The sequence below is a fragment of the Carassius gibelio genome, chromosome B23 (genome assembly GCF_023724105.1).
Source record: "Carassius gibelio isolate Cgi1373 ecotype wild population from Czech Republic chromosome B23, carGib1.2-hapl.c, whole genome shotgun sequence".
Taxonomy (NCBI): Eukaryota; Metazoa; Chordata; class Actinopteri; order Cypriniformes; family Cyprinidae; genus Carassius; species Carassius gibelio.
Genome location: NC_068418.1, coordinates 22,861,018 through 22,874,298, shown reverse-complemented (window position 1 = coordinate 22,874,298; position 13,281 = coordinate 22,861,018). Strand labels below are relative to the sequence as shown.

The 13,281-nt window shown below is 37.2% G+C and overlaps 1 protein-coding gene across 1 annotated transcript in view; it reads left to right on the top strand.

Annotated features, from left to right (window-relative positions):
* The window catches only part of LOC128011092 (cadherin-11), a 64,907-nt gene that overhangs the window by 40,989 nt on the left and 10,637 nt on the right, over positions 1–13,281 (top strand). The window contains exons 6-7 of the mRNA XM_052593171.1: positions 8,448–8,629; positions 11,278–11,534. Coding sequence (XP_052449131.1) covers positions 8,448–8,629; positions 11,278–11,534 — 439 coding nt within the window. The remainder of the gene's footprint in view (positions 1–8,447; positions 8,630–11,277; positions 11,535–13,281) is intronic.

The following is a 13,281-nucleotide window of genomic DNA, read 5'->3' as shown; positions in this document are numbered from 1 at the left end:
CTGTGGGCGTGATGTCAGAAGATGACACATGAGGGGCCGACTTGCGTCTGCTGTATTATATTCTGTGTGATTGGGATGCGATCTTATCAGTTGTACACAAGAGAGTCATGACTTACACAATTACTTAGCTGCATAAATTCAATCACAAGTCTGAACTGTTCGAAATGGATTATTTCCCTAGAAATATGCTGAATATGATGGCGTATCATATTTGTTTCACTTCAATAATATATTCACTTGTGTCCATCGACTCCCTGAATCAATCCCTGTAATCATAAACGTTCAAGCCACCTGTTGTTTGCTTCTCTTACAAAGAACAGCATCAAATGTATAAAAGCTGGTTTAGTACACTGCACCGTTTTATTCTAGTCATCTATGCTGGTCTGGTCTAGTTTAGTCCAGTCTAATGCAGTTTGGTTGTAAAAACTAAAACTATTATTTAAAAACTTGAAATAAAGCTGAAATAAAGTAATAATAATAATGACAAGCTTATGTAAAACATAGAAACAAGATATTTGTGTGTGATTTACATATCCTTGTTTTATTAATGTTGCATGTTGCCTCCCTAAATATCAGTAAACACTTGTGATAGTTTGTGTTTGAGTCCGCCAGAAAAGTTGAATGTCAGCTTTAAGACATTAAGTATGGGGAGGAAGTCAAATGTGCAGAGCATGCTGGGAAACCAAAGAACAGAGACATTTTGATGTTCAGGGGGGCGACATACAAAATTATGTCAAAAGTGTGTGATCTTTTGAACTGAGTTAACGATTGGTAGATCAGGGCCGGGTTTCCCGATAACAAGAGCTTAAGAACGTTTTTTTATGAGTCATTTTGTGAACGTTCGTTATTGTTTCACGTGCGTTTCCCAAAAATGCACTTAACACAGTTGCACGTAGCTGTCCTTTAAGTGCTACTTAGGAGTCGCTGTCCGTTTGTCAAGTGCTGAAATGTCACCTTATAGAATGGCTCGTAATTGTAGTAAACGATCGATTATTAACATTAACCTAATGCTGCAGTACAGACAGACAACTTGGATATAATAACTATAATACAATACAATATTATATTATATTATAGTGTATAATATTATACTTTACATAATAATATATAATATACTTTATATATTCCTATGTTAGGTAAAAAATGTTAGCCTGAATGTAATGTAAGTCACTTTGGATAAAAATGTCTGCTAAATGCATAAATTTATTTAAATTGATTTATTTATACACCGTATAGAGAGAGAGAATGAGACGTTATTTTCGGGTCAAAAACATAGCTGGTTTTCATGCACTTTAGCAAGACATTCACATATTTTCCCCCCAGTCTTTGATACATTTCCTGCATTACTTATTTTATTCGTTTTTTTATTATTATATTTTTTCAGTCATTTAATTTACGTGTATTTCTATTTTTTTCTGTCCTTTTTAATTATTTCATTTATAAATTAATAAAAATATGTAAAAAAAAATTAGTCATAAAGTGTACAATAAAGCACAATCAAATACTTGTATATTATAATCACATTGCGCATGAATTAAGTTAAAGGAGTAATCTGCCGAGTGTTCTGCAGGTGACTGCATAAATCTGTCTTCTTACAATGCACTTAGGGCTTAACGATTACTCCAGAGCACTCGTAGATCTACAATGATTTTCAAGTGCTACTTAAGCTACAATGCTTTTGGGAAACAGACCGTAAAATTAAGATCAGTCGTATGATCATTTTCACGAACTTCTTAGGCTTACGAAGCTTTTGAGGAACTCAACCCAGATTACGAAACATTTTGTGATTTGTTCAATCATATTTTTTTCTTGTGTCTGCTGATTCATACCTCAAACTCCATATTAGCTCCATAGGTTTGTGATTAATTAAGCAGCAGCTTGACAGTGAAAACTGTTTAAGACCCAGTGAAGTGGTGAATTTGCCTCGTCTCACCAGCCGATTGAAACTCTGAATATAAAAAAAGAGTGCAAATTAGTTACAGTTGCTAATTTCTGCACATTTTAAAACCATTAAATTACTCTCACTGCCCCCTGGTCACTTAGGATTTTTTCTTATATATAAAAAAAACTTTATAAAGTTTATAATACATATAATAAAGTTTTAGTGTGACAAATATCAAGTAAAAATCATAAAGTAATAACTTCTTTAAAACCCATTCCTGCTCAACCAATATCATATATTAAAATGTTAAAACAGGGCATGACACACTTGGTCATGCTTAAAAATGAGCCTAAAAGCAGTTTCAAATGGTTAATTAAAAACTGGATAATGGAAAAAAGAGCCAGAGCATTAAATTGAAATATTTCCCCCCTTTTTTCTTCATTTTAATTAAAAGTAGCAGTATGGGTCAGTCCAAGTTTATTTATTTATTCTTGTTCAGTTTTTGGAGTTCCCTTAGCAGTGATAACAGGACACATTTCTATTTTGTCTCTATTTAGATTCTCTTACTGAGATTGTATTCTGATCCTCTACACTATAGCAGGGTCTGTCAAAGCAACTGACCACTTTCTCGCTTATACTTTGTTGTGTGTATGTTGTGACGAGTCAGCTGCCTCCTCCCTGATTGTCACCATCACCCCGTCCTAAATTGCTGCCCTTCACCAGGTTCCCGACAGGAGTGGGTGTGTGATGAGGGGCGCTGGATGAGCCAGGGCTGGCGGCGTGTGATGGGGCACACCTGACGAAAATGGAGCCTCATCACCGCTGCCGTTTAAAAGCCCTACACACCTCTCCTCAGGAGAACGGTCTCTTCCCCGTGCATGCAATCTGGGGAACACATTGTGTTTGATTCACTACGAAGAACCTGCTTGTGAAAAATTCATTATATGTATACGTGCCGTTTTTGATTCACGTCTTTGGAGAACTTCAGGAAGGATTTGTTTGTCAATCTGATTGGTCGCCTTATGAATTTAAAGACTCAAGAGTCCTTCGTTTTGGAACCGGTTCATATGATTAATTCGTTTGGGAATCGGAATAGCTTGGTCGCGCTGTACAGTGTGTATTTGATTCTCAAAAAAGAACTGGCATAGGTTAAGATATAACTACTTTGTTAGTATTTTGAGTTCTATGCTTTGATTGATATTTAATGTGCAAGATTAATTTTAATTTTGACTGACTTGATCTTGTCTAGTGGAGCACAAAGGTGCATTTTCCTACGACCCTGATCAATTTGTTTGTGCTATTTGATATTTTGCCTTAATGTGGCAACATAATCAAAATAACATTAATGCCTACGTAAAATAAAGTATTTCTCCTGCTGCAAGACAAAAGTACTACATCAGTACAGTAACAAACTAGATATTACAAAATTAACTTTTTGTAATGTCTTTAGTTATTTTTTGTCACAATAATATCTTAAATTACCTTCATTTGTGAATTCTTCTAAAACAATATAGAGATGTGCATTTAATTGCAATTCATTTGATTAATTAATGTACATTCCATGTAATTAATTCAATTAAATGTGATTGTTTGACACTCTAGTTTTTATGAGACACCCACTCTCTAATTGCTGTTTTAAGATATTGCACAAGAGAGAATTAATCAGTTATAATGTCACACAGTGATATATAATGGCACAAGGGATAGAGAGCATACTAGCATGCTATTTCTGGCACTTACAGTATAGCATAAATTTATGATATTCTGAATTCAGTCGATGTGCTCATTTGCACATTTAAGAGCCACATGATCACAGGAATGCTGGTTCAAATGCGACCTGCATGTTCATTTTCTGATCCTGTTCTTCTTTCTCTCTCTTCCTCCACTGTCCTATATAATAAAAGGCAAAAAAGCCTATAAATAAAATATCTAGGGGAAAAATGTTAGATAAATGTGTTAACTGCCTTTAAAAGATCATGCTCTAAAACATATTTAATTCATTTCCTAAGGTAACACATTAAGTTAACACGATATCTTTGACAGTTCTAATAATGTATGAATAATAATAAAGGTGCATGCTAATGCTTTTTAATGCAGGGTTAAGTAAAATTGTGTCAGAAATGGTGTCTTCCAGAATCCCGGCCAGACTGTCACCTGTTATTTAACACAGATTTAACTAACCTACACTACTGTGCAAAAGTGTGGGGTCGATAGAAGAAGAAATTAATACTTTTATCCAGCAAGGATGCATTAAATTGATCAAAACTGACAGTAAAGACATTTATAATGTAAGATTTCTATTTCAAATAAATGGTGTTCTTCTGAACAATCTATTACCTAAAATAAACCTAAAATAAAAAAGATATATCTCAGTGCATCACAGAAATATTAAGCAGCATCTGCTTAATAATGATGATAATTAAATGTTTTTTGAACATTAAATCAGCATATTAGAATGGTTTCTGAAGGATCAACTGACACTAAATTTTAGATTTCAAAAAATATATTCAAGAAATTTCAATAATATTTCACAACGTTACTGTTTTTAAAGTATTTTGGACCAAATAAATGCAGGCTTGGTGAGCATAAGAGTCTGATTTTTTTTTTTTTTTTTTTTTCATATTTGATATACGATCTCAATTAAGACAAACATTTAAATACCTTTTGGTGATTCTCCATTGAATGAGCTGTATAATTATGGCTGTAAAATAGCATTAGAAATATAGTGCCAGAAAAAAACTGACTTACTTTAAATGTTAAATTCTGGTCTTGTAGCCTCTCTTAAAGAGTTAAATCAAGGGTTTTATATTAGAAAGACATTGTGCAGTGTTGGGCCAGAACTGGAAAATCCTGCTTTACAGTGATCGTGTACGATGATCCTCTTTAGCGATTCAGCGCTCTGCAGGATCTGACAGTGATCACAGAGAAAACAAACAAGTCGCTGATCATCTCAACCACATCCTGTGTGCCTCTCAGGATGCTGTGCTTTATTTCCAGGTCCGGCAGATGTGTTAAGGACGTAGTGCCCTGACTCTCAACAGGAGCCGATTCACAGCGTTGTAAATAGTGTCGCTAAATCTCTCAAACAAGCCTTGCATCCACTGACCCGTGATCTGTGACTGTTTTCATTCTCAGTGCAGCTCTCTCCAAGCGCTAAGAACCCCTGCACCGTGTGTTTGAAGGAAATATATAAAAAGTGTGGTTTGGTGTCTTGGGCGTAGGGAGCATCTGTGTGTATGTGTGTATGAAATATTTGAGGATTTCTATGAAGATAAGACGGTTGCGATGTGTGCTGTGTGTGTGAGATATCAAAGTCTGAAGGGTGAGTGTGAGTGACTGTGGATTTGATAAGGCTTATGGGTTTCTGTCAGTCCATATCTGTCGGCTTTAATAAATGAGTGTGTGAGTGAGTAAACAAAGCCCGGAGCTGTTCGCACCGCTTGAGTCACCTCTGAGCAAGAGAGGTCCAGTGAGTTCCAGTGAGACTCGTAACTCAACATGGCCCCCCCAGTTAGACAAGTCAGCTCATTTTGGCGATACAAATCATCAACCAGAACTGCTCAGACTCGACCAAGCTTCTGTAAAACACCTGCAAAAAACCTGGTCTAAAAGACTGACAGGAAAAATGTGACTTTTTTTTGTACGATTTTGTACGACGCTGATAAAAAGACACAGATGCCAACAAACTGGGTGATTCCCGGGTTTTTGACTGCTGAAGTTTACAGAAAAGATTAGAATGCTCGTGTGTGTTGGAATTGCCGGGTTTGGCGCTTGCTTGTTTTCCACCTCGTTAGTCAGAAACAAGGAGACACGCAGCATTGTTTGCACCAACAAAGATACAGAGAAGACTTTTTCTCCTCCTGTGGACCCCATAAAGTAAAAATTGGAGTTTTGTAGCTTTTAGTGTGTGTGTGTGTGTTTGTTAGCTCTTTTACACTCTTAAAAATAATGGCTTCTAATGAGGGGTTTTCACAGCTATTCCGTAGAAGAATCATTTATGGGTTCCCTACAGAACATTTCAGTAAACAGTATTTAAAGGAATAGTTCACACAAAATTTTACATCTGCTGACCTTTTTACTCACCTTTAGGTCATTCAAGATGATTTTTTTCTTCATGCATTTCTTTCAAACACACACCCTTCGCTTTGATGGACGATAGTCATGTGGATTACTTGTGGTTTGTTGTGATGTTTTTATCAGGTTTTTAGACTCTTATTCTGGCAGCACCCATTCACTGCAGAGAAAACCATAGGTGAGCAAGTGATGTCATACTACATTTCTTTAAATCTTTTCTGGAAGAACTTTTTAATAATCTAAATAAACTTTTTTCACTTTAAAGAACCTTTTGCGCAATGGGTGTTAAGTTTTATTTTATACTGAACTTTGAACAGATGTTTAAAATGTTCTTTTTGTTTCTATCCTGGGAAAATGGACATCAAATACTATCACTGACTAGCAAGTATCAAATCCTAGTTTGGCCTTTTATCTTTAACCTTGTCATATGTGGGTGTTTCTACAACTTCAGACACTTTAATGTTGAGACTTTCGACCATGCATTCATCACTTATTGTTCAAATGCCTTTATGTGTTGTTTTTATTGTTTTTCCCTCGTCCCAAACCATATTTTAATAATCTAAACAAAGAGGATCATGTGACACTAAAGACTAGAGTAATGCTACTGACAATTCAGCTTTGCATCACACAAATAAATTACATTTCAACATACATTGAAATAGAAAACAGTTCTTTTAATTTGTAATAATATTTTACAATATTACCGAATGTGCTGTAAATTGTGAAATATTATTGCATTTCATCCGTGGGACTAGTGACGTGCCCTACCAAGTACACTCGAACAGTAAAAGAGTATTTAAAACTGCTGCAGGGACCCATAGCTAATGATTAGTGATATTTATTCCAAACACAACAATGATTGTTTAATGGCCATCGCTACAAAGATTGACTCTCATAAGCCCACAGAGGAAGGACTAGAGTATCATAGTGCGTATCATAATTATGAAGTAGATTATGGTGTTGATGAATCTGGCGACTATTATCACCGTGCCAGAGATAATGATAATCTGTGTTGCGTCTCTTTCAGAAGGCTTCGGCCTGTCTGTAGAGTGCCACGGCTTCCATCAGCCCTCCCTACAGATCCTCTCTTCAAAATCCATGCGATTAATATTTTATTTAAAGTTCAGAGCTTTCCGCATCAGTACGCAGCAAAAAACGCAGCTGAAAAATACAGCTCGGAGACACACAATACGTCTTCCACCCTCTCCCTCCCTCCCTCCTACATGAGTACACACTCTCTGCCTTTCTGTCTTTCGCTTTCTCTGCCTCTTTTCCCTTTCGTTTCCCGGCTCTCCTGCTGCCGTTTCCTCTTTTGTTCTTTCTATCTCTCCCCTAATCTCTCCTCATCCCTTTCTCCTCCTCTGAATAATACACAGTGTTAATACACTGTGCAAAGAAGCCATATTGTATTCCCACAGTGTGTTTCTGTGATCATCTTCTCTTGGCTGCGCTCAGCTTTAATGAATGTTAGGAGTTATTAGCTGGCACAAACTGCCTCTGGTGAATCACACTGTCTCAGCCTTTGTTGTTTGCGTGATTCATTTTCTGTTTTGGAGCAAATTTGGCTCCTAAAAGAAGCAAGGAATCATCAGTGTCCTGCTTTATATTTCTATCACACTCTCTGTTTTTGGATCTTTCTTATTCTGCCTCTCTGATATCCTCTTTCCAAAAGCATGTTTGGAATTTGTGGAATTAATAATTAGTGTTTTTGCAGTGAATACTGTAGTGATGCTCCTCTATCTCTATCTATCTATCTATCTATCTATCTATCTATCCACTGTAACAAATAGATGTTGTATGTGGTGCTTTTATTACACTTACTGTTACTCATATTTAAAATTAGGGATTGATCCAATAAAAATAATTCATCTAAAATAAAAAAAATAAAAAATGATCCATTTGTGGTACATGCATAAATGATTATGGATCAGAATATCACTCTTTTGACTTGATTCAGTAAGCAACCACCCAAAACACCCTAGAAAGCAGATAAAGTTAGCTGAGAACCACTCAGAGCCTTTTGGAAACACATTTGTTTTTGTTATGGTGATTGATCATGGTATAAGATCTGATGCGTGTCTCTCGTGTGAGATGAGAAACACTTTTCATTCTCTTATGGAATGCAGTAGATTGTCTGCGTTATTTGCGGTCTCTAATTAGGTTTAAACAGACTCAGGCAGGTTTTCTCTTTTTAGAGTGTTATTTTTGGCCCGCGATATAGCTGCCGCACAAGAAGACAGAAGAGCCGGTTATTAAACTGTCTTATAGCTAAAAAAAAAAAAACTGTGAGAACAAAAGGCAAGGCATTGCTTCCTTTGCAGTGTTTTTTATTCTATATATAAAAGTCTAGTTTAGGATGGGCGTCAGATTGATTCGTAATGGCTATAGGGGGGTTGTATGAATGCCTTACGCATATGATGAGTTTAATAATGATGTTCTAATTTTAGTGTTTTTGCCTGATTACTTTCTACACCATCTCTGTTTCCTGCAGGTATGTGGTCGTTTTCTGTCTCTGAGCTGGCCGTCCCCGGGGTGGAGATCGGTCGTCTGTCGGCAACAGATGCAGACCTGGGTGAAAACGCTCGGATGGATTTTATGATTGTGGACGGAGAGGCAGGGGACACCTTCAACATAACTGGATTGAACCAGGAGGCTGTGATTTTGTTAAACAAGGTGGGAGTGGAGAAATGGAAATAACTACAGTACTGTAACATTGTTTTCTTCCATACATTCCCAAATCAGAAGCAAATCCAATTTTATGCTGTATCTGACTCAGAACTGTTCAGTTGTTCGTCTTAACGGTAAAAAACGCCCAAGTAGTGAATGAGTGAGCGGGTTCAGAAGCAGCATATTTTATATGAATATGCATATAAGCAAAGATAGTGCCAACCTTTCCCGTTTTCTGTCCTTTTTGCCTTTACAGACATTCTCTCCCATTGTTAGACATCGTATTGATGCTTTTATTACTATGGCAACCAATGTAGCTGCACCACATATGGATTAGATTGACCGCCTAAACTCAGCATCTAAAATTCAATTTCATTACTTGCAAAATGACAGTATTAGTCTCAAAGGATGCATATAGGAAATAGGCAGCATTAGAAATGCTATAGATTGGAGGATGGGTGATTTTAAGTGTGGCTAGCAACTGCATAACAACTGGTGTTATTTCAGTTTTATGTATATTCTATAATATAGATATTTTTATATAGTATTTGTATTTTATTTATAGATTGAGGGCTGGGCTCTTCTGAGTGTGCAATGCAAAACCTTAGCAACACCCTGACAACTACCCAGAGCACTCAATCAACTGTATACCAACATATTAAAAGTATTGTGGTAATGCACTGGCAAGCGTGACTCGTATAAAATGAAATGCTTTAGTTGTATTTAAGCAGCATTTATTCAGAACAGCGAAAGGGCAAAGTAAAAAGCAAAGCAATAACAAAGAAAGAAGTTCCAGCAGAATAAATCGCAAATGAGTTAAATTGACTCTGAGTTGAAATGTAAATGAGGATAATCTGCAGCGCAAATGTCTGCCAGCAAACATGCATATTAGCGCCGACGGAAAGAGAATTTAACCTGCGGCCCCCGGAGAGACCTCATCACAGCTCACACAGGCAGCTGTTATTTAAAGACAATCTTCACAGGGACTGAAAATGTGCATTTCATATAAAATGACTTTGTGTGATGGCAAGTCACATGCAACTAATTAAAAATATAAATATTCCACCTTTTAGATGAATCAAAATAAGCAAATTGTAAAATTAATCGCAGACTGTTTTCTTTATAAGTGCTTATCAAGAGAGATATGCATGTGCCTGTGTGTGAGCGAGAGATCTTTACCCAGCCGCTGAGCTCAATACTTCAATGACAGGTGTGTGTGTGTGTGTGTGTGTGTGTGTGCTAGTTAAAGGCACAGCCAGAATAAACAGAACAAGGAGAGATGTGTATAAAAAGCAGAAAGCAAAGAGAAGGCTGAGAGGAACGAGATGAGTCATGGGGGAGGAGGAGAAAAGAGTGAATACGAAAAGCAAATTAGACAGAGGAAGAGCGCGGGGAGACTAATGCCGCTGAGTAACAAGGGAGAGGAAGCGCATGGAGATGTTGATTAACACATGACTGTAGTTCAAGTGACAGAGCTTTTCATGTGTGTTAGTGGCTCTCAGGGCTGCTTATGCCCACTGCTCCACTGCACACCACTTCTACAGGCCTTACAGTACTCCATTATACACTCTCCAGCTTTTTATTCTTTTCCTCAAGAATACCTATACTTTTAGTTATGGCTGAGAGGTGTGACCCAAATCCTATGTGATGAAATTTATTCTACAATAACAGTATGTATATGGTAGTTGTTTTGTCTGTAAATTCAAAGTGGTTCATGTGATCTATCTATCTATCTATCTATCTATCTATCTATCTATCTATCTATCTATCTATCTATCTATCTATCTATCTATCTATCTATCTAGTCTATCCGCCCATCTGTCCGTCCGTCTGTCCGTCCATCTTCTATCGATCTAATACGTTTTTATTGTTATTTAGTTTTGCAGCACTATTTCCCACTTTTTCTTTGACCCTTTGGCCAAAAACTACACTAACATGCAAATGCAGATGTGCATTCTTGGCCAATGCATTGTAAGCACACATTTTGGAATGCAGCAACGCATGAAATTGAGCTTCAGTAGCCAGAAGCATTCACTACTATACCTTTAAATTCTCTGTATGTTATGTGAATATGGTTGGTCATACTGTATGTGCTCATGTCATTCTCATTTTCCTTGACGTCTCCCTTAAAGTAAACATGACATGAAAAAATAGACCCCATTTACTTTCTTGACAGGATCATAATATCGGTCCTGTTATTTTACATCACTTGCATCTTCTGACACTTTGAACGTGGACACCTACGGTTCTTCAGTCTCATCATGTCAAGCGTCAGAAGTGCATCACCAACCCCTAATACAGTTCTGAAGCGGTAATAGATTTAATATAACCACATCCATGACTTCCTTCCATCTTAATACCAGCAGAGCAAGCCCTGCAATCTTATAAGTTTTGAAGAGCTGAAACCCAGATTCATTGCATTTTTTTGACGCTTTATATAGTTTGTATTTTTATTTTTTATTTTATTTTTTTTATCTACTGAGGTGCAGAGATGAAAATGGAGTGAATGTGGGAGTTTCAGCATCTCACTGAAATGAAAAGATTTTTTTTAGAGCACCTTCCTGATGCCAAAACACAGTAAAATTAATGCTGGTGTATGTGAGTTTCAATAAAGAAGTGTTTTATGTGGAAGTGTTTTTTATCTTGAACACCAGGCCGTGGACTATGAGAGGCGAAGCACTTACTCTCTCGCGGTGGAGGTACAAAACCCAAATGTGGACTCGCGGTTCCTCAGACGAGGTCCGTTCAAGGACCGGGCAATGGTGCGCATCACGGTTCTGAATGCAGACGAGCCGCCCAAGTTCTCCCGCTCGCGGTACCGGCTGGATGTGTCGGAAAACTGTCCTCCGGCATGTGTGGTGGGAAGAGTGGCCGCCGTGGACCCGGATACAGGCCTCAGTAACAACATTAAGTAAACACTGTTTTTTTTTTCACATTTTTACCTGTACAGTACGGGCGAATCTCACAAGAACACACAGGTCAATCCAAAATCAATGCAAAAGTATTTTCACATTATTTTGCATTGTGATCTTTGCATGATAATGAAGCGTATTACCCCCAAATTCTTATTGTCATAATGCTGTTGTTTTTTTTCATTGTTCTAAATGTTGATGCTCATATCCTATTTCTTTAAAGGGGGGGTGAAATGCTCATTTTCACTCAATATCCTGTTAATCTTGAGTACCTATAGAGTAGTACAGCATCCTTCATAACTCCAAAAAGTCTTTAGTTTTATTATATTCATAAGAGAAAGATAGTCTGTACCGATTTTTCCCGGAAAACACGAGTGGTCGGAGGCGTGACGTGTGGGCGGAGCTAAAGAATCACGAGCGCCAGTAGGCTTTTGAGTTGAGCGCGTCTGGAAGCTGTGACACCGTGAGGACAAAACCAACCAAAACAAACCATGGCTAACAGTCAGATTCAGCGTATATTTATGATCCAGAATCAGATCCAGAGGCTGAAATTGAACAAGAGCAGCATCAGCAATCAGTCTCTATGTGGTATGTACTGAAACTGTATATATTTGCTTAGCGGTTTTGGAAAATGACTAAGTTCCACTTTGTCATCTTTTTTTTTTTTTTTAAGCTGTACATGTGGAAAGTGCAGTTTGATGACAACATTGCATGTTGTTTACTTGATGTGCTTACGCACTGATAGCTAAGTTAACAACACAGAGATATTTGAAGCAGTTTTACTCACCGCATGCGGTTCCAACACACGATCGTGACCCTTTTTCATTGGGACTGCATTATCCTTAAGAAATAAACGATGTGCAAATCCGGCGTCAAACTGGGCCTTGTTTGTAAAACAAGCATCTTCGAAATGCAGGGAACAAACACAAACACTTGCACAACTCCGTTGATGCTCTGTAAAAATAAACACCATCCACTGGTCCCTTAATGCTGTTTTTTTTTGGTAATCTGTGCAGGGTTGTCTTGCCCTGGCAACCAAAAACACACTTCTTTTGTGACATTCCGCAACGCTCTCGCTCTGATCAGTAAAGTCTGTTGTGCTCTCAGTGCTCTGCTATACGGGAGCGCGCGCTCTTCCGGCAGAAGTGCCTCAGGACCCATATAAGGAAATTCCGCTCCATCTAACGTCACACAGAGCCATACTCGAAAAAAACTTTCCGAAACTTGTGACAAACCGGAAGTAGTATTTTTGGAACAGAAATACTCCTTCAAACGTACAACTTAATTTTTGAAACTTTGTCCATGTTTAGCATGGGAATCCAACTCTTTAACAGTGTAAAAAACTCAGTATGCATGAAATAGCATTTCACCCCCCCTTTAATACAGTAATTTAGCAGCATAATTTAAAGGCAGAACATATCAAGCAAATACTACTTTGTGTGAGTGTTTCTTCAGCTGTGGCTACTTTTATGTGCCAGGGACTTTTGAAGGACAGGTTAAAACAGAAAATTGCATTTTTGAAACTTCTTAGCATGTCCTTATATTTTATTTGCGCGGTTTTCAAATTAATTAGATTTATTTATGTACTTTTTTATTTACCCAAGTGAAAAACCAGATCTAAACAAAGAGCCATATCTATGTATATTTGTTAATTTGATAAATGATGTCTACAGAAAAATACAGTAGTATTGTAAAATATTATTACAATATAAAATAACTGTTTTCTATTTTAATCTAACAATATAA